At 36.4% G+C, this 26,361-nt stretch overlaps 1 protein-coding gene across 2 annotated transcripts; it reads left to right on the top strand.

Annotated features, from left to right (window-relative positions):
• The first annotated feature begins 84 nt into the window (after nucleotides 1-84).
• On the top strand, nucleotides 85-24,613 carry LOC120630354 (nucleoprotein TPR). 2 transcript variants are annotated; one of them, XM_039899557.1, is made up of 15 exons: nucleotides 85-293; nucleotides 3,677-8,566; nucleotides 9,404-9,645; nucleotides 11,432-11,521; nucleotides 11,900-12,044; nucleotides 12,730-12,861; nucleotides 13,658-13,884; nucleotides 14,606-14,734; nucleotides 15,553-15,654; nucleotides 16,635-16,782; nucleotides 17,625-17,724; nucleotides 18,404-18,564; nucleotides 19,960-20,060; nucleotides 21,492-21,588; nucleotides 23,222-24,613. In XM_039899557.1, exons 1-15 carry the CDS (start codon nucleotides 116-118, stop codon nucleotides 23,302-23,304), a joined length of 6,825 nt encoding a protein of 2,274 aa, XP_039755491.1. In that variant the 5' UTR covers nucleotides 85-115; the 3' UTR covers nucleotides 23,305-24,613. The 2 variants fall into 2 exon arrangements, with proteins under 2 accessions (XP_039755491.1, XP_039755492.1); XM_039899558.1 differs by having other exon boundaries at nucleotides 116-293; nucleotides 19,966-20,060.
• Nucleotides 24,614-26,361: the final 1,748 nt, after the last annotated feature.

Below are 26,361 nucleotides of genomic sequence, written 5' to 3'. Positions count from 1 at the left end.
AAACTGTTTGTGGTTTGGCTCATTCGGACGGTAGGTTATTGCTTTGTCAGTTTGGTTTTTTTCGATTGGTCTGCACTCTATATTCTATTTTATCATCTATGGTGCTGTAACAAAGATGGAAGCCGCGAGTGTGGAAGCCGGTGAAAAAAATCATTTACAAAATGCTTTATCAGAAACAGAAATCGCTAATATACCTAACGGAGTTGCCGATAAAATAAACATTTACATTGATCAAAAATTTGAAGAATACCTAACATCTAAGGCTCTACATGAAACCAGTAAATCACAAATAGGTATGTGGCCGGCCTATCCTTTTCTTTTAGAATAAGGAGTTTTTCTCATTAAAATCTGTCTAAATTGGTAAAACTTATATGCATAATACGTAATTTTATGAAATTTATTATCATGAAAATATATCAAAATTTTAACAAAATTCGAAATAATTAACAAATAAAATATTATTACAATTAATTATGACGCTACCTGTACCCACATATTTGCTATTATTATTACTATTTCTTAATTTAACCCTATGGATAATGTTGTGAGTTGGTAGGTCTTAATTATGTTTGTACTCTCTGGCAATGATTCCAGCTTACCCAGCGAATAACACATAGAGGCTTACAAGAAGGAATTTATCTGAACTGTGATGGATCTAGTAGGTCTTATCTTTCAGTATACTATTAGGTTGCACTCTAGTATAAACCCCTGTGCAAGCAGTAATGTTTGTTTAAATTTGATTATTGGCTGATGAGCTGGATACTATACTTATGGGATAGTGCCAGCCTTTCATTAAAATAATGTCTGTAGCCCACATTCTTTGTCCCTGTGCACATGGCTTTGCACAAATCCTGTGGGAACTGTTTTTCCTGGGATAAAAGTAGCCTATGTTACCCTACATCCTTTCAACTAACCCTATGCTAAAAACCAAGTTGCGTAATAAGGGTACTTATGTTGGAAAAAATTACAAAATAAAACTGTAACTAATTTTGTGACCACTAATAATTGTTAGATCTAATAGTGATCACACTGCATTCAATCTGCCTAAAGCAATGCTGGTTGTGACTGAAGATATACAGTGTTTTCACCAATTCTTTAGAGTCTGTAGTTTATTTCCTTTTAGCAGCATAAAAAAATATGTATGTTGGTGGTTATTTCTTTAAAGAAGATTAGTCAAAGTGTGTAGGAAACAATGGATGAAATATATAAAAACAAGCATATTATACTATAATCCTACTAATATGAAAGTAGCACAAATTATCAAACTCAAAAAAATAAGTAAGCTACTATTTACTTCTATACTTTTGGAAGTGTAGTGTTCAAAAGAAATAAACATTCATTTTTCTATCTTGTGAGAGATGAAAGCAGGGTTTGATATTACACAGAAACATTGTTATTATGTCATTCATCAATTGTACCATATATTATTATTGCCTCACTGTTATAAATGTGTTTGAAAACATTGTTTAAACAAATGCATTGGTAAGTTGAAAATGAATAGCATATTTACTCAATTCAGGTTTGGTTCTACCAAATCGTCAAAATGGCCTCCAACAGAAGCTGTTGATGACAATTTACTAAGTTTTCTCATCAGGGCCACAATCTTCAGTCAAAGCAAAATATTTCTTTTTCATTTAAATAGGTGCACAGATGCGTACAATACATGTTAAATTTTTATGTACAGTAATTAAGGGCCATATAGAGCGAGAGATATACTCAATCCTACAAATTTTATTACTGTACCTTTCAGAGACAATACAGATGTTACTTTTTACGAACAAATTTATGTCCATATATAGCAAGTCATATCCACAACTGTTCATATCCACTTAGTGTTTATTATAATTATATTTAATAATGATTATACTATATAATAATAATTATTATCTATTGCTCATATAATAATGGTATATTTTTTTTGGGGTAAACCTGTGCATAATCAAAGGCCTGATATTAACACACCTAACCAACAAGGATTTGATGCCATGCATTTATATATCACAACTTGATGGCACAGCATTATACACCATAATATTATTATTTGTGTATTTACAGGTGAAATCATAGAGCTCTATTTTATGATAAATTGTAAATGTGTGTAGAGCTTTATACACTACATTATATTTCTTATATGTAATTTTGAAACATATGGGTTATGGCTATCAGCATTCAAAGAATTATATGAACACTAGCTGTTGCCTGCATTCTTTGTCCACTTTTATTATTATGGTATTTTACAAATCCCATGAGAACTGTTTGTTTTCCTGGGATAAAAAGCAGCCTATGTTACATAAATTAAGTTGATTGGTTATTTGGTTAGGGCGTAAACTGTATAGTAAGGATAAACAAACTGACACACTTTCATCTTTAAAATTAATATTGATGATCATCAATCAACATCAATAAATAGCCAATAATAGTCCACTGGACTAGAGAATTAACAAATTATCACCATGCTGGGCAGACAGGATGGTGATTGCAGTCGATGGTTGTAGCAGTACAGAGGATGCTGCTTTCCCTGTTTTCAGTTATATTCCCTTAGTCACCTCGTATAACACCTGCGGTAAGAGGTGGGGTTGTGACAACTCCACATGTTATGGATAATAAGAGACAGTAGTTTCAAAATGTTACACTAGACATACACTTAATTTTCAAAGATAACAATGTTTTGATGTTATTATGTTCAATGATTTCTCATCATCTGCATGAAATCATCTTTAACCAAGTTAGCAACATTAAGTTACATATATAAAGGTGCCAATCCCAATAATGGTGTAAACTAATCTGGAGCTAAACTTAATCCAAAAGTCTTTAGTAGTGTGTATTCTGTGTGGAAAATAATACCAGCTCTCTTTTTAGACTCTCTCTCTCTTTTTTAACTTATTCAGTTTACTATAGTTATTTGAATGCAACAGTATTGGCATTTGATCCCAACCTTCAGTATGCTTCTGTAGATTGTATTGTTTGTATTCATGTTTATTTAAAATATAATAAAAAAAAATTAAATTAGGTACACAATTGCAAAAAAAAATTAAAATTGGCAACCAAAATTTCAGTCTCTAGTGGTCTTCAAAACTTTTTGGTTTCAAGTACTACTATAACAACCATGGTTTTTTGGCCTGCAGATGATTAAAAAAAAATATTTTATTCATGTAGACCTTAGCACAGGCAGTTAATATTAACTTTCTAAATCATTATCAGGAAAAAAAACATTTTGTTAGATTAATAACTATATAATATAGTTTATTAGTTTTGTGAAAGTCAAGGGAACAACCAAGCATAGCAAGTAACTTTTTATCACCAAGCATGCCAAGTGCTAGTATATTATAAAACTTGAATGCTTTTTTGTGAACTGTTACCAAATTAGCTAGAATCGGCGGGAAAAGCTTCAATTCATCATATAAACGAACTCTCAGAACTGGAGTGATATTTTAATTGCTTATAAAGCGCAAATAACATCGAAAAGTTAGAGGTACGTTCTGGGATTCGAGATCGATCGCCCAGTGGGACGGAATTTAACCCCCGAAAGTGATGTCAAAGTCCGTACCACTGTTCTATCACCACTACTTCTCTTCTTTTTAAGTTTTAATTAAAATCAGTAAAAGAAACAAATTTTTGAGCTTTAATGCTAGTAACTAATTCATTTGGGAAATGCATATTTTGTCTTTTGTTCTAGATGAAAAAAATGCAGCAACTGAAGCAACTATCATTGAATTAACAGCAAAATATGAAGATGCTTCCAAAAAATTACAGATATCTGGGGAAACTATCACAGAATTGGAAAAGCAAGTTATATCTCTAAACACAGAATTAGAAAAGGCTCGTGAGAAAATAACACAATTAGAAAATGAAGCCATTTCTCTTAAAAGCTCTAGAGATGCTGCAGTTGATGAGCGAAATGACTTAACACGTATATTACAAAGGCGTGATACCGAAATTGAACGATTGACTGCCAATGAAATATCGTTGTCTCAACAACTTCGTGCAGCTATTGATTCAAAGTGTGAAGCTTTAGCTTTAAATGATGAAATTCAAAGTAAAGAGCTTTCTCTTCAGTACCGTGAAAAGCGCTTGGATCAAGAAAGGGTTTTGTTAAATTCTCAAATCACTGCATTATCTGAAGAAGTTAATAGGCTTACATCCGAATTGCAAACTGTGAGAATTAATAAGACTAGTAGGCTAGTAAGCTTGGAAACACAACTTGCAGAAAAAATTGAAGAATTAAAAGCAGCTAATGAAACAATCGAGCAATTGAATGAAATTAAAAAGAATTTAAATAACCGTGCTGAAAGCTTAACACAACGTTTAATGGAACAAAGGGAAATAGAAAATAAAATGGCAGAAAATTATAAAAAAGAATTAGACGCTAAAACAAAATTGTCTGATTTATTTAAAACTATGCATGATGATGCTGAATCAAAAACCACAGAATTGACTGATGGTATTTCCGAATTACAGAAGTTACTCAATGATGCCACAGAGAAATATGGTGATCTTGAAACGAAATATAAACAGGCTGAATTAGATAATGAAGAGCTTATGGAGAAAAAAAATGAAATTATTTCTTCATTGAAAAATGAATTAGAACATGCTAATGATTTGTTAAAAGCTGCTACAGCACAAAATCTTGATATGGCTCTCAGTGACCTGGCCCCATCTGCAGCCACAGCTAGTAAACTTATGAAATCAGGCATGTCTTTGACTCAAATATATTCCCAATTAGTATCAGTCACAGATGACTTAAGCCAGAAAAAGGAAGAAAATAGACAACTTCATATAACTATAAATAAGATAGTACAAGAATTAGAAGAAAAAGCCCCCTTATTGCAAAAACAGAGAGCTGAATATCTTGAAGCAAAAGAGAGCAATGTAGCTTTAACGCAACAAATAGAATCTTTGGTTATTGAATGTAACAGATTGAGAGATGATTACTGTGAATCATCTAAAATTTCGAATCACTACAGTCGAGAAAATAGTCGATTAAAAGGAGAACTGGCCGACTTAGGTAGGCAAGTTTGCTTCTTATTAAAAGAAATAGAACACACTCGAGGAGGTTTGCTTAACGGGGATCATGATTCTTCACATAATACTAATATTACAAATTCCTCTGACATGAGTTCGTCTCGAATTATATCGAAGACATTAGTGACTTTTAGTGACATCCAAGAGTTGCAGGCAAATAATCAAAAACTTTTACGGATGATTCGGGAGTTAACCGATAAACAAGAGGACTTAGAACGCCATAAAGAACAATTTGAGAGTGGAGAAATGGAAAATAAAATAGAAACTTTGAAGCAAAGAGTTACAGAACTAACTGAAGCCCAAGATAGACAAACTAAAATGGTAAATGGTCTTATAAGACAACGGGATATGTTTAAAAAACTTTATCATGATCACATGAAAGGCAAGCGTCACGAAATGTCTGCAGTTTTAGACACTTCAGATTTAGAAAAGGATGATTTACATATGATGGTAGATGTGCCAGAAAAATCTCCAAAACCAGCTGTAGTGGAAGTTTCAAATTTTGAAGTCAAATTCAAGGAAACTGAGAAGCAACTCGAGCTCTTGAGAGAAGAATATAAAACTTATAAAGAAGAAAAAGTTACTAATGAGAGAATGTTATTTGAGCAGATTGACAACATGAGACAAGAAATTGCGAAATTAACAGCTGCAAATAGTAAATGTGCTTCAACATCAGAATATAATAATGAAAGATTAAAAATATTGCAAACCAACATAGCAACATACAAAAAACAAATTTCATCATTGGAAGAAAAAAATAAAGCCTACAATGCCACTATAGCTAAGCACGAAGTTTCTTTACAACATTTGAGAGATGAAGTTTTGAACGCACAAGGAAAGTTAGCATCTGCAGAAATACAGGTTGAAAACTTAAAGTTAGAAAATAAATTATTAAAAGATGCAGAAATGCGCTTGCAGACTGAAAAGGAGATAATAAATAGAGAGCGACATGGACAATCCTTGCTTTTGAAGAATTTAGAAATGATAAAAACTAGCTTGGAACGCGTTGAGGCCGACAATCACGCAAGAATAGAAACGAGACTTGATGAAGCTACGCGAGAATGTGGAGCTTTACGAAGGAGATTGCAAGAAGAGCAGGATAGATTTAGAGAACTAGCAGCTCATCTAGAGCGCCAAACGGCTACGGCAAAATCACGTATGCAGGAAGAGAAAGATGCAGCAGATGCAATGAGAAAAGAAATTCAACAACTTAGAAATGACTTACTTGAGAAAAACAAATCGAATGAAGAAATTAACAAAAAACTAAAAGTTGCGCTCTCACCAAACACTGATGGATCGTTAGATACCGTTAAGAGAATTAAAGAACTCGAAATTAAATTGTCAGATAGAGATAGTGAACTAAAGTCTCTTTCAGAACAGCTAAACACTGCTAAAGAACACATTAAACAATATTGTGACATTGCTGAAAATGCTGAGAAGGAATTGAAAAATCTGAACTCTGAATATGAAAAATACAAATTAGAAACTGAGGCTAAGCTTACTGAAAACGCAGAAAAGCTACAAATTTTAGAAGATAAGTGTTCCGAATTAGAAGCAGAGCTCTCTCTTCAAGCTAATGGTGAATATTCCACTGCAAACATCAGTTTGAAAAATGAATTGGTAATTGTCAAAGAAGAATTAAAGAACGCATTAACTAATTACGATAACTGTCGTTCTGAACTAGATGACACACGTAGTGAAATGACAAAATTATCAGAAACAGTTCAAAAGGCTGAAGAAAAATATACACATGAAATGATTTTACATTCTTCAGACATCCAAACATTATCTAATGTAAAAGAGGAGTTATCAAGAGCACAAAACCAGCTTAATGAACTTGTTGCTTTGAAAAACAATACAGTAGATAAAATGGAAGCAGAAAAACTATCATTAATTGAAAGAGAGAAGATTCTTATTAGTGAGAATGAGCAGCTAAGTCAGCGCTTAAAAGATCTTAATGATCAAAATTCTCTGCTGCACGAACAAATACAGGCATTAGGTACACAGTTGTCTGTCTCTCATGCGTCTAGGTCTTATTCGGAGAGTATGAGTGAATCTGCTAATGATTCTAATATAAATGTATCTGTTAGTGAAGAAGATGGAAAATCTTCTGAGCAATTGTTACAAGTTGTTAAACTTTTAAGAAAAGAAAAAGATATAACAGTAGCCAAGTTTGAAATATTACAAGCGGAGACAATGAGATTAAAATCCCAATTAGAAATAACCGAAAAACAACTTGATGGTTGTAAATTATCGTTGGCTTCGGAGAGAGAGAAATCCGAAGTTAGTATGGTAACAGTCAATAAACAATCTGATATTTTGAGAAAAGTAGAAACTCTTAATGCGTTGACCGACAGTAATAGAATTTTGAGAGAAGAACGTGATGCATTAAGTAATCGAGTGGAAGAATTGACATCGACCATAAAATCTTTGGAAGAACAATTAATACCTCTGCAGGAAATGATAGCTGATTACACATCTAAGAATGAAACACTGCTCTCTGAAAACACTGCTTTGAAGGCTGATTGTGCTAGGTGGAGAACACGAGTTAATGCTCTAGTAGAACGTGCCAACAAAACTAGCCCTGAAGACTGGAAACGTCTGCAAAATGAAAGAGAAACTCTGGCTAAAATGCTAACAAATGAGAAAGAAAACCTTAGAAAAGTTAGTGAGGAGTTAGGTGCTCTAAAAATTGAAAAATCAAAACTAGAAGAACAGTATACACTACTTTCACGTCAACAGAATAATGTTGTAGAAGAAAACAAAAAAGTTAATGAAGAACTACAAGTTCTGAAAGATGACATGTCACGGTTGACGGAAGAATTAGCCAAACTTAAAGGGGAATTCAACACAGCAGCTGATACAAATGCTAAGCTTTCTGAGGAAATAAATAATAGAGAAGCTTCTCTTACCGATATAAGAAATAAAGAAAATCAAATTCGTAAAATTGCTAAAAAGTATAAAGGCCAATATGAAGAACTTTTTAAATTAGTAGAAGAGGAAAAACAAAAGAAAGAAGGTGAAGCAGCCGCTGCAGGTGCTGCAGTAGCAGAAATAACAAAAAAAGTTGAAGAGCAGTTGACGGAAGTTCAAAAACAGTTAGACGCCGAAAAAGCTAATAGCGACAAGTTAAAGCAAGAGATCGAGACATTGAAGACTGCAAACATGGATAAAGAGGAAAAAGCCAAACTAGTTTTAAAACACGCGAAGACCAAGATAGTTCAGTTAACTGAGTTAAAAAATACTCTTAGTCGTGAGTTGGATGAATCCCGAAATAAAATAGGTACCATCGAACAAAGCACACGTGACGAACAAGATGCTCGATTGGAACTTATAAAATCACAGTACGAGGGTCGTATCTCTCGTCTAGAGAAAGAGCGTGGGGAAGCTCAAGCTGAAAAAATCAAGGAAGTTGAGTCACTAATGCAAAAAATAAACATGTTACAAAGACAATTGGCTAATCAAACATCATCGTCCAAACAGCAGACGACAACGGAAAAAACTACAACTGACCCTCCAACAGCAAATATAAAACCTATGGCTGGTAAGTTGCATTTTTGTATACTAATGTTAACTCTAAGTTAGGTTTACTGGATCGGTGGTTTTGTTGTATCATCTTCTTCTTCTTCTTCTTCTGCTTGCGGCTCAGGTTCGTCTGATCCCTGGTGTCACGTCGACCGGCTACGATCTATTGTGACGCCGCTGTCTAGATCTCCCAGCAAGCGTTGGTCGCCTTCAGGAAAAGCAGCACTTTCCTTGCTGGAAGAAATTTAGCATCCACCGGTTGCATTATGTGTTGTTGTATCATATAAAGAAAAATTATTACACCTTGCGTCATATAGTTTTGCCAGGTTGTCGCAGATTATAGTAAATTAAGTTTAATGTAAATTGTAAGCATTGTATTTTTTCCACTCCAAAAAGACGGGTCTATATTCAACTGTATTTATTTTGTTTAATATATATTACTACCTATATACTCTTGAAGTGTTCCAGTTGTCTCAAAGCCAGGTATTGATAAAAAGATCCATAGAAAATCAAGATCACATAGAAATGTAAAATTTTTATAGCCCTGTAACGTTGAACACTTCTTGAACTCTTAAATAAAATGAATTAGGTGTTTGAGTTTGAAAGTTTTAATTTTATTACAAGTTAGCCCTAGACTGCAAACTCACCTGGTGGCAATTGATGATACAGTCTAAGATCGTAACGGGCTCAAATGTGAGGGAGTATGGCAGTTATATTAAACCCGTAGTCCTAATCGGTTTCATCCCAACACGGCCTACGGCCCGAGCCTCCTAGACCGGAGAGAGAAAATTCAGAAATAATAAATTCTTAATTAAGCGCTGAGATTTTCTTCATTAAAGTTGCTTATTAACATCAGGTGTAGCACAGCAAAGTGTATCAGCAAGTCGACGCGGTGGCGAGACTCCGCTGGCGTCTATCCGGCCGATGGCGCAAGTGGGCCCCACAGCACCGCATGACGCGCACAGCACGGAATACATGCCGGCCTCTTCGTCACGTCCTCTGCCCCGTGCCTCTCTCTCTTCCGCTGCCTCGACCGCCTCCGCTGCCTCCGCGGCCGCCGTCTCTGCTGCCTCGGTGGCGCCGCCAGAATCCACGCAGGTATCCAGATTTTCCATCTCGATAACAATAATAATAACATAAACATGTAGTGACATATTCCACTGCTACTGCCGTTCAGCATCATTTCACGTAATAAAAAAAAAATTTGGTCCGATATGTTGTGGAGTACCCGAATCACCCCCATGTACCCGCGATTTTTCGAGTTGGAGTTTTGGAGTTATGACTCTTTTTGGATTTTTTTGAGGAATTTCGACATGACCGTCTTAAAAAATTTGTAAAAAAAGCAAAATCCTTTTTAGAGATTTTTTTTTTTGCAAATTGAAGTTAACCTTTTAACTTAAATTTACCTTTGGGCATCAAGCCCCGAATTAAGCGTAGCTTGTGTTACGGGCACTAAGATGACTGATGAATATTATGACATACAGATAAATATCCAGACACTGGAAAAAAAATCATGTTTCATTTGTGGGAATCCATCCCTGTGCCACTCGGCCGTCATTATCTTCATACCAAACGATTGATTTTCTGTAACACTTATTTACCTGTATCAGCATATAAATAAAATTGAATTCAATTGACGTCCATTGTTGGATTTGGGTCTTTTGTAGAGACTTCATAAATGCACAGTTCTTGGCTGCTTGTTTCCAACGGCTCCCAGAGACTCGTTTGATGCCCATTGCCACTTTCGCTTTGCGACCCGTTGAGCTATGTTGGTATACTGTAGTTCTTAGTATCTTCTAATTTCTGATTTGACCACTACTAATTTGAGATCTCCACTTTATCGTGAAGAGCGCAATACTCTCTGCAACCCAGTAATCGTTGTTATCTCTGCACTCAAAATTTGAACCTACTTCGGCGGTATAGGCTCGATTATTTACCTCGGACACATGACCCAGTAGAGGTGTGTCGTAGAATCAAAGTTTGTATAGAACAAAGTAACTTATCAGAAGATAAGTACGCGGATGTAAGTTGCTGGAAACCGGTATTATATCATAAGCGGAGAATACTTCAATAGTACTACCCGTCGTAGCTGCAGGCCGTGAAAGTGAAGTATAAACGGGTCATCAAATTATAGCATAACATGTAAAGCGTTTACCTATGTTAATCCTCCTATGCGACTCTTTTTTCATAAAATGCATTATTAGTACACCTTTGGTTTAATCAAACATTGACAAAATATGCATAGTATCTCAATACGTGTTCTGTGCTGAATCGAATTTTAAAACCAGCATCAAAATTCTGTACTGAAAATGCTTCTCTTACTGTCACTACTATTCGCCTATTCCCCCTTTAAAAAGGATGACTTTAAAATAAAAAGATACTTATATTAACAGCGGGTTAATAAGCGGTAATGATAGTCTAGTGCTTAGGACTTCGGCTTCACTTTCGGGGGGCCGAGTTCGAATCCCAGCACGCAGTTCAATTTTTCTAACTTATATCACTTGCTTCAACGGTGAAGGACAGCATGCATGCCTGGGAGTTGTTCATAATGTTCTCAAAGGCGTGTAGAGTCCACCAATGCGCACTGGGCCAGCGTGGTAGACTACGTCCTACACCCTTTTCATTGTTAGAGGAGACCCGTGCTCATAATTATGATGATTAGTAACGAGGCAGCAAAGCACATCCGTACGTGATCATGTCGATGTCAACACGTAACGATGCAGATCCATACGATGCCTAGAAGTTCGATGGTAAAATTAGAATAGCGTCGTTATAAAATTCAAAATTCATTTATTTCAAATATAAACTGTTATAGGAACTTTTAAAACGTCAAGTCAGTCTGTTTGCAGTGACTCTACCACTGGTACGGTTATAACTTTTGCAGGACTTGGACACCAGTGAAGCCGGCATGGGCAGCTCAGGTTCCAGTGACAACACTGCACAGTCTTCATCACATTCCCAAGCACCGCAACAGGTAAAAGCTTACGATAATTAAAAATTACTACTAGCTTCTGCCCGCGATTTCACCTGCGTGGTCTTCAGAATGAGTCCATTAATACGTGCTTTCACAGATTAAACTATTAACTTCTCTCCATATTGATATTGGTTTTTGAACTTTTGAATTTTACAAGATAGATAGCGTAGTTAATTCAGATAATCGGCTTGAAGGAGTACCAAACTTTAATACTTTATAATATCCTATTTTGTTTTTTTCTTATCTCTAGACACAGAAATGTGGTATTAAAATTGCATTAATCATTCAAGAAAATAATACTGTTTTCAGCGATTGGTAGTAATTTTCTGCAAGCTACTCATATATCGAAGCTGTTTCTCAGTCTTATCATCATTACAGGCGGTGGCTCTGGTGATGCCGCGTATAGAGCAGCCGAGCGGAGCCAGCTCCGGTGCCGTGGTGACGCCGGCCGTGAGCTCCGCGCCACCTGTCGCCAGCGTAACCAGCGCCGCGCCGCAACCCGCATCCGCATCCGCTACACCTGGTACCCACATTTATAATGGCATATTTGCCGAAATATAAAAAATAACTTCTATAGGCTCAGCAGGGAGCAGTTAGTTTTAGCACGATTAAAAGCGTGAACTGGGATCTGAAAATTTGTGCGATGAGCGTACTATAGATAACTAACAGGCTGTTCCAATCTCATCTGGTGGTAAGTGATGATGCAGTCTAAGATGGTAGCGGGCTAACTCTGTTTGGGAGTATGCCAGGTATATTTAAACAATACCCCTAATCGGTTTTTACGTGACCTCGTGCCGGAACGCTTAATCATGGTGGTAACTAGCTAGCGGAAGCCTCCAGATCAGATAAAATTCCAAAATTGCCCCTGCGGGTAATCAAACCCGGAACCTTCCACTTAAAACCACAGCGCTCACCTAAGAATTTTAATGATAGACAACCCCAATTCTATTAATTGGGCCGATCGGGGGATCGAACACAGGACTTCGAGATCTGCAGTTGAATTTGATAACCAAGAGGTTAACGAATTCTGATTTATATTAAAAAAGGGCTTGCCTAGTGTAGGGTACCAACGGAAATCATATCATATTGTAAAATTGTTCAATGTTAAGAAACGTTTTTTATTTTTTATCCGCACACTAATGCCCGCTTTAATCCTGTATTTAAAACAGTACATGTTATACTCAGTAATAATACGCATCCTTTTGCAGGCGCAATAAGTGGGGGCCCGACCTCAGCCTCTGCGACCGGCCAGGCTTCAGGCGTGAGCACTTCGCACGCCGCGCCTCTCGTCAGCACATCGCATACGGCACTCGGAGTCAGCACTTCGCATACAGCTCCTGGTAGGTTTTTTATCACAATTAAATAAAAATTATGCACTTTTATAACGTCTATTCATAATTACACATTACACACCACCATATCCACATTACGCTTGGATCTCTATATGAAAACTACTTCTAGCTTTTAGATATATAATTTTTTTTTAATGTACCGCCTAAGGCAGAGCTTGCTTACCTAGATCTTGTCGTTCTTGCTTGTTTTCAACAGACAGAATTTGACAGAATTATTTGTTATTTAATAGTAATCCAACAGTATTAATGATAATACACAGGTATAAAACATTTACCTTCTTTGTAAATGCAATTTAACGTTAGCAAGCATTTGTTAATTTTAAAAACTAAAAAGAAGTAAATAATAAAAGCTTTATGAAGCGGCGTACTTAATTGGTTCCCAAAAAACGTTACGAATGTTGACTTTAATAATAATAATAAATAAATAAATATACTACGGAAATACATCGCCATCGCCCCGAAGTAAGCTAGCTTACGTTATTGGTACTAAGATGACTGATGAATATATTATGAATAATATACATAAATACTTATTATACACAAATCATCACCTAGACAATGAAAAACATTCATGTTTATCACATAAACATTCTCTAGTTGTCGGAATCGAACCCACGGCCTTTTACTCAGAAAGCAGGATCGCTGCCCACTGCAACTGCTGCTGCAATGTATATAACGTAAACGGGCAGCAGAGTTCTCTACGCTACTACCATCATTTACTGTCCTGTGGTGGACTGTTATAGGCTATTGATATTAATCTTCGATATAACGGAAATGGATCCAGGTGTCACAACGTCCCACACCGCACCCGGAGTAAGCACGTCCCAAACCGCACCGGGTGTCAGCACATCTCACGCCGCACCGGGTGTCAGCACGTCTCACACGGCGCCCGGTGTCAGCACGTCCCAGACGCCACTGGGCGTCAGCACCTCCCACGCGCCGCCTGACGCCCGCCCTCAGAAACGTCGGTTGCAACAGCGACCTCTGACTGCTAAGCGTACTAGAGTTCAGGTGTGTTTTTACTGGCAATCACACGGACACGAAGTGTTAAAAAGTCAGATTTTCGCTAGTTTTTTTTTTTCATTTTTTAAATGCACCTATCTAAATCTTGTTTTTTTGGGATATATTTTATATCAGGACCTAAGCTGTATATGATATGAGGTCATCTGAGTTATTAAACGAAAACTATTTTGTCACATTTACCCTAGGGTGCCGATATACGGTCACGCTGTATAAAATGTACGTTAATATTATCGTTTTTAATCTAAAGGGTGCACTAAAAGAATAAACTGAAACTAAAAAGAATATAAGATGTGAAGTGAAGAAGTGTTCTGATATTATTAATAAATATTTTTTTATTAACGAAATAAAACTTAAAGAATCATTTGAGATAATTAAATAAGATTTTTATTATTATTATTATTAAATTAGTAATTCTGAAAAAACTAAATGTTATAATGTTATAACTGTAAGATAACTTTTTCTGAGCAAAATAGGTACAAGGTAAAGACTACTAATATTATACATTTGAAAGTGTTTTTGTTTATTTGTCTTTAATTTACGCCCCAACTAAGTAACCAATCTACTTGATTAATGGCATTGAGTTAGTTGATAAGACAGATATAAGTAACCCATGTTACAGAGAGTGACAAAGGCTACTTTTTATCCCAGGAAAACACATAATTAAGAAACAATAAACAACAGCTAGTAACTCCATAAATTGGTTTGATAGGGCTTCGAACGTTCAGTGGAGGTAGAGTACCAAGTACCAACATCATCGCGTTGTGATCAAGACGACGAGGGCGTTATCGTAGTTGATTCCGAGGAAGACGACGAGCGATGCACTGGAACAATGTACAGGGTAAAGTATCTTAAGTTATCTTACTAACTCCACTCAATACAATTGATAGAAATTGGCACTGATTTGAGGGTACGACTGAATTACTTGAGTATTGTCAAGAATTATGATGATGATGTTTGAGAAAAATACCATTAGTTCCGATTTTGTTAAATTGAACTAAATTGTCTGGTACTGAGTAGAAGCACTCAACTTAATTTATGTTCTTTGTCGAAAAGGATAACTAATACAATTTTTTTTAGTTTAGTATGAACCACGAAACTAAATTTAACAAATACTGAAACGTGTTTTAAAATAAAAATTATAAAAAAAATAATTATGTCAGCAAACCTAAAATGTTATCTATATATATGAAAGAAAGTTGTGTTAATTACACCATTTATAACGGCTGGACCACTTTTTATGAAATTTAATTTTTTGGATTCCTCTTAGACCGGAATAGGATAATAAGTATTAAAATATCCTCGGTACGAAGTTACCTGGGGGCTCTTTATTTCGAGAATTATTAAAAAGGGTTGACTAGTCTACCGATCTATACTAGAGCAGTCAATGCTGCCAGCATCTTGGCGCTATGCCTCGCTGCGGTAGTTAGTCGTTTTAGATTTTATTTGATACATATGTTATTTTACATTATTTCTGTTTATGAATAATCTTACATTCATTTACATATATAATATTCATTAATAATTTTATATTTCTTCTAGTGTTTTACCTACCCTTTTTTATATGCATTTTAAATCTATTAATTTTATATTTATAACTAATTGCGAATGCATTTAGCTTCAGTTGTAAATATTGAAATCAAGGTTTCCGTTTAACAGGAGGGTGAAGAAGATGAAGACATGGAAGAAGAACAGGAAGTTGAAGGAGGGGAAGAAGAAGAGGAAGTAGAAGGCGATGATGCTGAACACGCAGCTCGGCAGGTAAATTTTTTTTTTAATATAGGCTTCTTATGACCAATAACGGGCGGATAAACGCTTGAATAAAATTCTATAAAATTTGTACATTTAGCCCTACTGATCTCTCTCCGGTCGAATCGGAGCTGCCGTCTAGAACTGAGAGTGAAAGTTTAAAAAGTGCACTTGTGTTTGTGCACTATAATAATGCCGCGTAGTTAGAAAATCTCAGGGAAACTGTGTGTAAATGATGATAGATTAACTATATTGCAACTAAGTACATACTGTTAGCGTGCAAAGGCGGCCTTATCACTAAGAGTGATATTTTAAAAACAACCTAAGCGTAACAAGAAACGGACAGCGCACCTACACAAATTAAAGATATAAAAAAAAACCTACACAAATGAATATTATTACTAAATTAAAATAAGAAATGCACAATTATTTATTATCATATATACATATTGGATGATGATGTTAACCTGTTAGGCAATATGGCAGTTATATTAAACTCATACCCCTTATCAGTTTCTGCGCGTCATCGCACCGAAACGCTTAAACGGTTAGCGACACGCCTTTTTCGGTAGGGTGGTAAAAAGCCACGGCCGCAGCTTCCCACCAGACTAGACCAGAAAAATTCAGGACAAATTATAATTACCGAAATTGCCGGGACCCGGGACCTCCCAACTTTAAACCACGACGCTGACCCCGACGCCAGAGAGGTCGTCAAAATGATGATCATGTAATCGTGTCAGCAAGATTGACACACACTCCTTCCAGAATCCAATGCAGAACCAATTCCTATTACTGGAAAATATTTGTGATATGATGAACATGATTTTTTTTCACTGGTTTTTATCTGTATGTTATAAGTATTTATGTACATTATTCAATAAAATATTCATCAGTGTAAATTAGTGTCCATACACAAGCTATGCCTACTTTGGGGCTACATGGCGATGTGTGTATTGTCGTTGTATATTTATTTATTTATTTGTGCGATACAGGAATCTCCGGCGCAGTCTCCGGTCGCGGGCGGTGTGGAAGGCGAGGACAGTGCGCGAGGCGACAGCAGAGCGAGCGCTGTGCGTGAACCGGACAGCGAGCCTGCGCCCGCCATCCAACAGATTGAGGCCATCAGCAGCGGCACCGAGCGTACGTACCAATGATACCGACGACCTCCGCGACGTGTCCGTCAACGGCGATACCGTTTGCCCCATTAACTGAATGATATGACGGCGTAACCAAAATTAGTTGCTATGAAAATTTACTTTAATTTGCTATATTCTACGAAAAACAGGAGTTAGTATTACACACATCGCCATCTAGCCCCAAAGTAAGCGTAGCTTGTGTTATGGGTACTAAGATAGCTGTTGAATATATTTTTTATGAATATAAAACACATAAATACTTATAATATTATACAGATAAACACCAAGACACCGAAAAACAATCATGTTCATCATATCACATATATTGTCATCATATCACATTTTCCAGTTGTGGGAATCAAGCCCAGGGCCCAGAACTCAGAAAGAAGGCTCGCTGCCCACTGCGCCAGTCTGCCGTTAAGGAGTATCTGCATGGTGTAATTTTTAATATCTTAAATCTTCATACTCTACACCAAACAGATCCTCTACGCAAATTTCGCTCCGACTGATTGATTGACTATTTATAAGGCTGCAGTGTTTGTTTTTTTTTGTTTGTATATAGCACTTGGATGCGAAACGGTGTGACGGGGTACATTGTGTAGAACGCAGGATTAAAGCTGGCATTGGAATCTTACTTAAAGTTTTTAGCAAACGAAGTTACGAGAAACTACTTTTAAGCAAGATGTTTGCCCCTTGCCTTCCTTCCTAAATATTTTGCATTATCGATTCTTAAAATAAACGTTTGTTTGACTTAAAAAAAAACTAAACTTTAAATTATTCTTATTGACGGCTGGCTATACTATAAAATGATTGAAATAACTTAAGATATTTTTTTTATTTTGGCAGCGAGCGGAACCCTTTCCCTCGGAGGTGGCGGTGCTGATGACGGCGACGATAGCATAGTTCCTTCAACTCCTACTCTTTATGTTCCTAGGCGAAATGACGGGTAAGCAAAAATGCACCATTTTCATGTTATTATATCATAAAAAGTTATGTTACCTTTGACCGCATTTCTGTTTTTGATCTTATCCGCTGTACACAATTATAGTAAAATTTCACGAAAATATGTTGTAAGGATTTTTTTAGTTATTTATATTAACTTGGGGATGGGGAAAAAAATAGTAAGTTTAAATGTAGGGATAACTAATTATTTATTTGCATATTGCAAGTAATTGAAGTGAATGGCAAAGAGCAGCAGAGTAGCATTTCGCTGTAAAAAACTACATATATTATTTGTTAATAGTTTAAGTTCTTACAACCTCCCTCTTCTTCCTCTTTTGGTGCAGTGGTGATCGCTGTTGTTTTAAGTTGAAGGTCACAGGTTCGATTCCCGGCAGGGGTAATTTGGGAATTCATAACTTCTGATTTTTTTTCTGGTCTGGTTCAAAGACGTGCCTACGTGCTAAGCTATTTAGCATTCCGGTGTGTTGTTTAGAAACACACTGTTAACTGTGCAACTGCCATACTCGTTAATAACAGGTTAGCCCGCTACGATCTTCGACTGCATCATCACTTGCGATCAGGTGAGATTGTAGTCGAGGGCTAAAATCTAGTGGAAAAAAACTTCATTTGACAGCACTCAGCATCTTAATAGAACAATAAATGTATATGACTGTTTACATTAGGTTCGGCGAAGCGGTAGTGTCGCCGGTAGGCGGGCCGGGCGCGGGTGCCGCTAGTGTGGAAGGAACGGGTGCGCGGTTTACCTTCGCGGAGGCGGGTGGTGCCGCCAGCCACCACGACACGCATGCCGACCTCGCCGCTGCATTACCACCACCGCATGCCCGTGAGTATACCATTTAAACTACATACAATGAATTATCACGATGTCTTCTGCTTTTTTTACTGTCTCTAAATATGGTTATAGAGAGATTAATATATAATAATACTATTTAAAAACTTATAAATGTTTATTTCGTCACAATTGTCAGTATTTGAAACGAAATTCAATCAACGAATTTGAATAAATAAAAATGACGCGAAAATTTCCGATCTGCGTCATTTTACTCCAATTTGTGACGCACAAGTCTATAAAAAAGTAAAAAAATGGTAAACTGTCTCTCGTGTAATCCATATGTACCCCCCATCGATTGGTTGACTTTCTTTTTTCGTCACAAGATGTTAAACAGAGCTTACTTAATTTATTTTGTATTGAAAATGTATACTTAATATATATATTTTCTACTTGTGGAATGAGATAATATTTAATAATAATAATCTTTAATGATTACACCAGCACATATGATATTTTTAGTTCACTCAATACCCTATTTATGTAAACAACTCAGACAGGATATCCAAGTGGTTAAGACTTCGGCTCTACCATCGGTCGGGCGGTTCGATCTTCCTAAGACGTGTAGCGGTGGAAGTTCGTTTTAAGAAAATTCACTTCTCTCTTTTGCGACAAACACAACTTTGGGTTGCCTGTGTTGTTCCCTTGAAGAGTTACCAACACAATTGTTTACGCGGTTTTTTTTATTTCAATGAATGTCATCGTATGTTTGTGTGCATTACATTACATGCACTATTACGCAGTGGTTAGCGCTGTGTTGTTTAAAGTTGGAGGTCTCGGGTCCGGTTCCCGGCAGGAAGATTTGGGAATTTATTATTTCTGAATTTTCTCTGGTCTCGTCTGGTGGAAGCCTTCATGGGGTTTAGCGATACGGTACGATGTCGCGTATAAACCGATTAGGGGTGTTGGATTAATATTAATATAACTGCCATATCCAGGGATAACAGATTAACCTATTACCATTTTCACTCACCACCAGATGAGAATTCAGTCAAGGGCTAATTTGTATTATGAATGTTGATGCATTAAAAAAAAGAGTAAAACTATGTGAATAAACGAATGCGAAAATTTTCGTCTAAATGCAAATTTATAGTAGCTTCCAATATGATAGTACTACAGTCCTTTTTTTTAATTAATTAAAATAACGCATGCTTCGAAGGGGAAGCAAAAACATCGTGAGGAATCCTACATGCATGAGAGTTCTCCATAATGTTCTCGAAGGCGTGTGAAGTCCACCAATCCACCTCACTAGGCCAGCGTAGTGGACTAGCTTAATTAAACCCTTCTTATTGTGGGAGGAAATCCGTGCCCGTAAAGTAGTGGCCCTCTAAAGGGTTGTTATGATGATGATGGTGTTGTTGTTGATGATGATTATGATGATGATGACAGGAGCAGAAGGCGCAGAGTCGCGCGAGTGGGAGGAGTCTCGAGGCGAAGAGGAAGCCGCTGCAGTCAGCTCGCAGGGTAGTGAACCCTCATCGCCGCACCAGGTGAGTTCACACATCTGTGACGTAGCGACACAGACATTTCTCACTATCCTAAGAAGTGGCGTGCATAGAGGGTATGCACAGGGCGTGCAGATGATATTAAATGAAGAAAACCAGCAGTACGAGTTTTAAATACTTAGGATAGGCTTTTTATAACTCTTACTGGAGATTTTCTCCATTTTATATCATCTGCATACCATCTATGCACGCCACTGATCCTAAGTTATATTCTTACTCTTCCTAGCCAATAGTATCTATAACAAGATGTTTCCCGCGACTTACTTCCGCGAGAACCGTTGGTTTTCCTGGAATGAAAAGTGCAGGACTCAAGCTACCTCTATGCATTATTTCGCAATCTTATATAGTACTTCGTAACGTACTCTTAAAAATTAAAATACCACTGCATATTAGTCTTGTATATGTACAAGATTTATATCTGAGTGGTATTTTGAAGGAAAATCTATGTCGTATGTATGTTGATATGGTGATGATGAAACTAATTCGAATTAATGCACAAAGAAACTAATAATTCCGAGTATCTACTTCTTTTTGTGCCTCTCCACTGCTGGAAGTTGGCCGCCAGCCCGGCGAACTTCTCGCGTTCTTGCGCAAAGCAAAATAATTTTTCCATGTTAGTCCATTCGAGAATGTTGCGCAACCAGGATTTCTTACTTCTTCGAACGTGCTGTTTGCCCTCTACTGTGCCCACCATTGAGTTGGAGCAGTTCGCTCATGCCTCATTTCTCGGGATGTGGCCCAGATATGGTCTAGATATTCTGATGATACTGGCGTGACATTTATATTAATCAACAGAATTAAGAACATAGACAACCTTCATGCAGCGATGCATGAAGTGTTTTGTTTCCAAAAACAGTGTAAAAGCCCAGCGCACGTCTCACTCTACACCTGCGGAATATTGCTGGCTGACAAACTTTTTCTCATTTTCCCCATTTTTAACAGACTTTCTTCTCTTTTTTTTTATGTATGTTACCAGATTACTCGAAGATGCCTGAACTGATTTGAAAAATTATTTTTTGTTTTAAAGGGCATACATTTCAGGTGGTCCCATTTAAATTTTATCGAAATCTGTCAAGCTGTTATTAAAAAATAAACAATAATGTAACCCAAAGTAGCATTTTTTTTTTTTTTAAATATTTTTTTGTAGTTTATTTGGTAAACATTAACATTAGAGGTAAAATAATTACCGTCAACAGCTTAATGAAATAAAGTGACTAACAGCCTGTTCGTGGAACACTACTGTGTTTGGTGAGTGAGTGGTGAGTGAGTTGAGTGAGTGAGTGAGTGAGTGAGTGGTGAGTGGAGTGGTTATTGATGCTTCAATATTAGTTATGTGCACGGTTTCTCTATGCTCTTAATTCTGCCTGTAAATCGTTTTTTTTTGTTTTACTAACAATGCAATTGTAATGCACCCAGGTCGCAGAAGAGGGTCGCGAAGCGGAAGCAAGTGCTGCACCGCGCCGGCCCGCGCCGTCTCAGCACCCGACGCACCAACGTTGGATGCGCGCCGCTGGTAACTATTCTGGCCCCATTATTTTCCATTATAATATTTTTTTCAGTGCGGATATTTTAACATGTCATACATAAACCAAATTTGTGAACATATATTTTTTACTTTTGTTTTACTGAAGGATACAGAAATTAGCCGTTACAAAAGATAAGTCCCCGGAAAAGATAATTATGGGTACCCTACAATAGCTCTCACAATAACTTGCGATCAACGTCTCCGCACTCGATCCTATCGTCGCAGCGGTAATTTCACAAATAATCGCTTTAAAAAATATGTTGTAGAACAAAAGTTATTAGTTTTAATGTAAATAACTATGGGCAGATAATAAGTATGGCGGCTTGGTGTTTGTTTTCATCATCTTGGTCATCGTTTTTTTTTTGCGATATTTAATTAAATTAATCAGAACTAACTTGAGTAATTAAGGAAAAATTGTTACTAGCATATTATGCTCTAACAATCTATGGATGATTATTGAATTACTGAATTTCCGCTGGTCTGATCCGATGGTAGGCTGTGGCCATGGCTTGCTACCACTCCATACATGGAGCTTTTGGAACCCTCATAGTTTTAGTTAACGTATGTAGTTATCACCATCATCACACTACAAATTTAGTACATAATGCTGTCTGTGCATCCAATTTTTTTTTTTCATTCTACTACAAGTCAGTCTCCAACTGCAATACCACTTTGTGTTAAGTGATGATGCTTTAATGAATATGACAGTTGTATTAAACCCATAAGCCTATTGGGTTTCCACTCGGCATCGCACCGGAACGCTGTATCCCTTGACTTTACGTCTTGTGATGGTAACTAGCCACAGCCGAAGCCTGCCTAAATAAATAAATATATAACGACAATACACACATCGCCATCTAGCCCCAAAGTAAGCGTAGCTTGTGTTATGGGTACTAAGATGACTGATGAATATTTTCATGAATAGTATAGATAAATAAACACCCAGACACTGAAAAACATTAATGTTCATAACACAAACATTTTCCAGTTGTGGGAATCGAACCCACGGCCTTGGACTGCGCCAGTCGGCCATCAAAGACATAGTTATTATTATCAATATTCTTAATTGTTTTAAGCAATTAAAATATCACTTGCTTCAGCGGAAACATCGTGAGGAAACCAGCATACCTGAGTTCTCCAAAATGTTCTCAAAGGTGTGTGAAGTCTATCAACCCGTAATGGGGCCAGTGTGATGGACTATTTAACCCCTTCTCACTGAGGGAGGAGACACTTGCCATTAAGTGGGCCTGTGGGTTGATATGATGATGATACGTGTAAATGGATAATGTTTTATAGGTATACATTATTTTACCAAATATATTAATGTATACTTATGAGGAAAGTGATTGTATGCTCATTACCTACAAAGTGTACTTATTCCATATTTTGCTTATTTGTTTGTGTTTTGTAAGTAGGTCTAGGATTGAAGTGGGAGTAAAATTTGGATCTTTGTTCGCGGTAGTAGGTACATTTGAAGACGCATTTCATACCTATTCCTACCTTCGAATTGGCAACACGTGTTAGCGGAAATATACTACTTCCAGATCAATTTAGTATTTCTTTTACTTGCACACCAATTTCACCAATATTTACAGATATAACATTATTAATATTCTTACAGATAGTGAAAGCGGGCCACGCGGCCGAGGCATGCGCGGCCGAGGACGTCCTCCGCGGCGCTCGCACAACTATACAAGATTCTAAGCCATATTGTAATTAATTTCATAAGGCAAACTCTATAGACTGTTCGCTTTAGCGTTGTGAACTTGGTGTTAATGGTATTCCAACTTCTCAATTTATTTCTACTTTCTTATATTATAGATAAGGAATAAGTGATTTGGTTTTATATTGTGCTTAAAGAACGATTACTTTAAGCTTGAGATACACTTTTAGACGTGTTATGTGTAATTCGTTCAAAATGTATACAACCAGGAATGTTATAATGTGTTGTATAATATATCTTACTATAATAAATAATTGACGTTTCAGTATTCAGCCGGTAGCATGAAAGCTTTTTTAAGATGATGCTAGTGAAACAAGTCACGTCACACGTAACTACAGCGTTTGTAGCGAGACCAACCGCGTTGCCACGTTTTTAAAAATGTTCAGTCATCTTAATAATAATAATAATTACGTTTAGTTAAGATGAAAATCCATAGCTACAACAATAACAATTATCTTATTTACTATATTATAAACTAAAATTGGCCAAACTTATAAGTAATAAATAATTAGGAATCTCCTAACTAAGGTAAGTACCCTCTTGAGCACTTGGTGTGTAAGTGCTCCGTATCTTAGGTTTCATGGAAACTTACGTAAGAGCCACGTTAGCGTTAATCTGAAATTTTTTTATCAAACGTCATTTCATCTTCATAAAAACTTCACAGACTAACTTAAATCCGAACTAGAGTTTGTTAACTTGATAAGTTACACTGTATTTCTAAAAGCGCGTTACCACGTGTGTTTTGGCGTTGAGGCACGCTGTGAGATGGTTTTGACAAAAGAGGCGTTTTCTTTCATTTACCTGAACAGTGTTAAAAGTATGTAAGTAAAAGGACACTCTACACGCGATGCGAACACTCGCCACAAACGCCTCACCTTTTATTCAATCTATGCGTGCGATAATCGTCAAAAATACGTATTATTTTTTACTGCCTTGACAAACACTTAATTTTTTAATGTTTGGCTATAAAAATGTGTATCTCTAGTTTAAATGAATTGCTATCCTAAATAAATGTCTTTATACTATAGGGATTAGCCCACATTAACTGTATCCCAATGTATTATGCGTCATAAAAAAGTTTTTCATTGAATAGAAGAAAGTTTTCGGATAATTAACTATAAATGACATGACATTTTTCGTTTTCTGAATTATTGTAAGTACATATTATAAATCTTGAAAGAAACTTTAATTTTTAAATAAGTAATTTGTAGTAATAAGATGAACATTTCCATACATTTAAATTTTGTTATAATGTCGTTTATGTAGAATAATAAAAGTAATTACAATCTCCACAGGTGTTTTATCTGTAAACATAGCGCGTTGAGAAAGTACGTATTTTCACTCGTTACTAACCTCAACATATTGCCATTACTCTCAAGGTATACAAATTTAGCGTCTACTCATATATTTCACACACGAAGTTACAACGATGAATGACTTAATCAATTTTGGTATCCTACTAATGTTCAAAATGTGAATGTAATTTAGAATTTGGAAGGCTCTTCCGGCGTCAGTGTTTCCTGATTCATACAACTTGAATTCTTTCAAGGCAAGAGTGAATAGGCATTTTCTGACAAGCGCGCTCCAACTTAGACCGCATCAATGCTTTACATAAGGCATGATAGTTGTCAAGCGCAAGTTTATCAAGTAAAAAAAAGAAAAAAAAATAAGTTAATGTAATTTTAGGTAAGTAGTAATGTTTTATAACCTGAATTAACACATCACATAGGTATAATTTTATCATGACCGATTCAAAACTTGCCGCAAAAATAATTATGGATTACCGCAGACGAATTCGGTGGCAGAACCTAGTCATTTTAAAACTGCCCCTTGTGGAAGCTAAGCTTTTTGAGTTATAATGAGAATGGGACTAGAATGGGATTATCAAGTCGTGTCGTTTGTTGTCCTTACATGTTATAAAGGCACAGTTATTACGCCGTTGTAAAAAGGAGGGGTTCGAATATATTGGGCTACTTATTTTTGTATACACATTTTTTGTACAACACCAAAAGGAAAGACATGGATAGGAACAGAGAAATACAAAAGACGGCCTTATCGGTTACTAGCCGTCTCTCAGCCACTCGACCCTCTCTTATTACAGCTTAACCTTAACCTACTCGTCCACAATTTTTTTTTTAATATATAACAAAAAGTTACGTATAACTTTTCATAGAGAAAATAAACCATATTTGCAAGAAAACCAGAGCAAGAGCGAGTTCGGCTTGAACACAAAGGAGCTCGTTTGAAACAAAGCTCTACCTGGTAAACTAGTATTTGGATTTCTTTTTTCTAATTTGTATTAGGAACTTTGCCCAACAGCGCGCATTGGAGAAGAAAACTTGTTGTTGAATGTGAGGTACTTATTTCTGCTATAGCAGCACACATTGAATTTTTCAACTCACTACCTATTACGTTTTATGACATACTGCCCAATATGTTTTTTTGTACAATCTAAGGAGTTTCGCTTATTTCTTAGCGATTAAAGTGTTATTACTGCTTCAGCGTGGATAGATATGAGGTAAACTTCCTAGTTTCTACTAATGTTTGCATGCTTAATGCAACATTTTGTATGCTGATAACAATGAAAAAAAAAAAGCGCAAACACCAGACTCTTATCTAATCAATTGGATGGGTACATAAGTTTAAGATATATCAGCCAGTCACCTTTTATTTGGTTTTCATTATATGTTAACTTTAATTACAATACGTACCTAAGTACCTTTTAATAAAAATAACCCAAACCTCCCCTCAGGTATATTGTATTAACAGGTGCTTCCAACTTTTTTATTTTGCCTGTTTGTCTGGCGGAGGACTTCGGACGTGGCTAGTTAGCTGACCGCAATTTCACTTGGCTGGAATAATGAATCAATCTAAGTAGCAGGCTAGCCTGTTACAGGATAAGGCAGTTATATTAAACCCACTCCCTTAATAGGTTTCTATGCGACATTGTAGTGGAACGCTTAATCATCACGTAGCGGCATGTCTTTATTGGTTACCACCCTGGTAATTACTCACGGCTGAAGTCTCCCACAAGACCA

The sequence above is a fragment of the Pararge aegeria genome, chromosome 16 (genome assembly GCF_905163445.1).
Source record: "Pararge aegeria chromosome 16, ilParAegt1.1, whole genome shotgun sequence".
NCBI classification, from domain to species: Eukaryota; Metazoa; Arthropoda; class Insecta; order Lepidoptera; family Nymphalidae; genus Pararge; species Pararge aegeria.
This window is presented reverse-complemented; position numbering and strand designations above follow the sequence as displayed.

What these genes read in the sequence shown, in the direction of transcription:
- LOC120630354 (XM_039899557.1), top strand. Translation starts at nt 116, where the DNA reads ATGGAAGCCGCGAGTGTGGAAGCCGGTGAAAAAAATCATTTACAAAAT. An exon ending in ATTCCCAAGCACCGCAACAG is followed by an intron (nt 11,522 to 11,899) that starts GTAAAAGCTTAC and finishes TCATCATTACAG; the next exon opens with GCGGTGGCTCTGGTGATGCC. An exon ending in GTTCCTAGGCGAAATGACGG is followed by an intron (nt 17,725 to 18,403) that starts GTAAGCAAAAAT and finishes TGTTTACATTAG; the next exon opens with GTTCGGCGAAGCGGTAGTGT.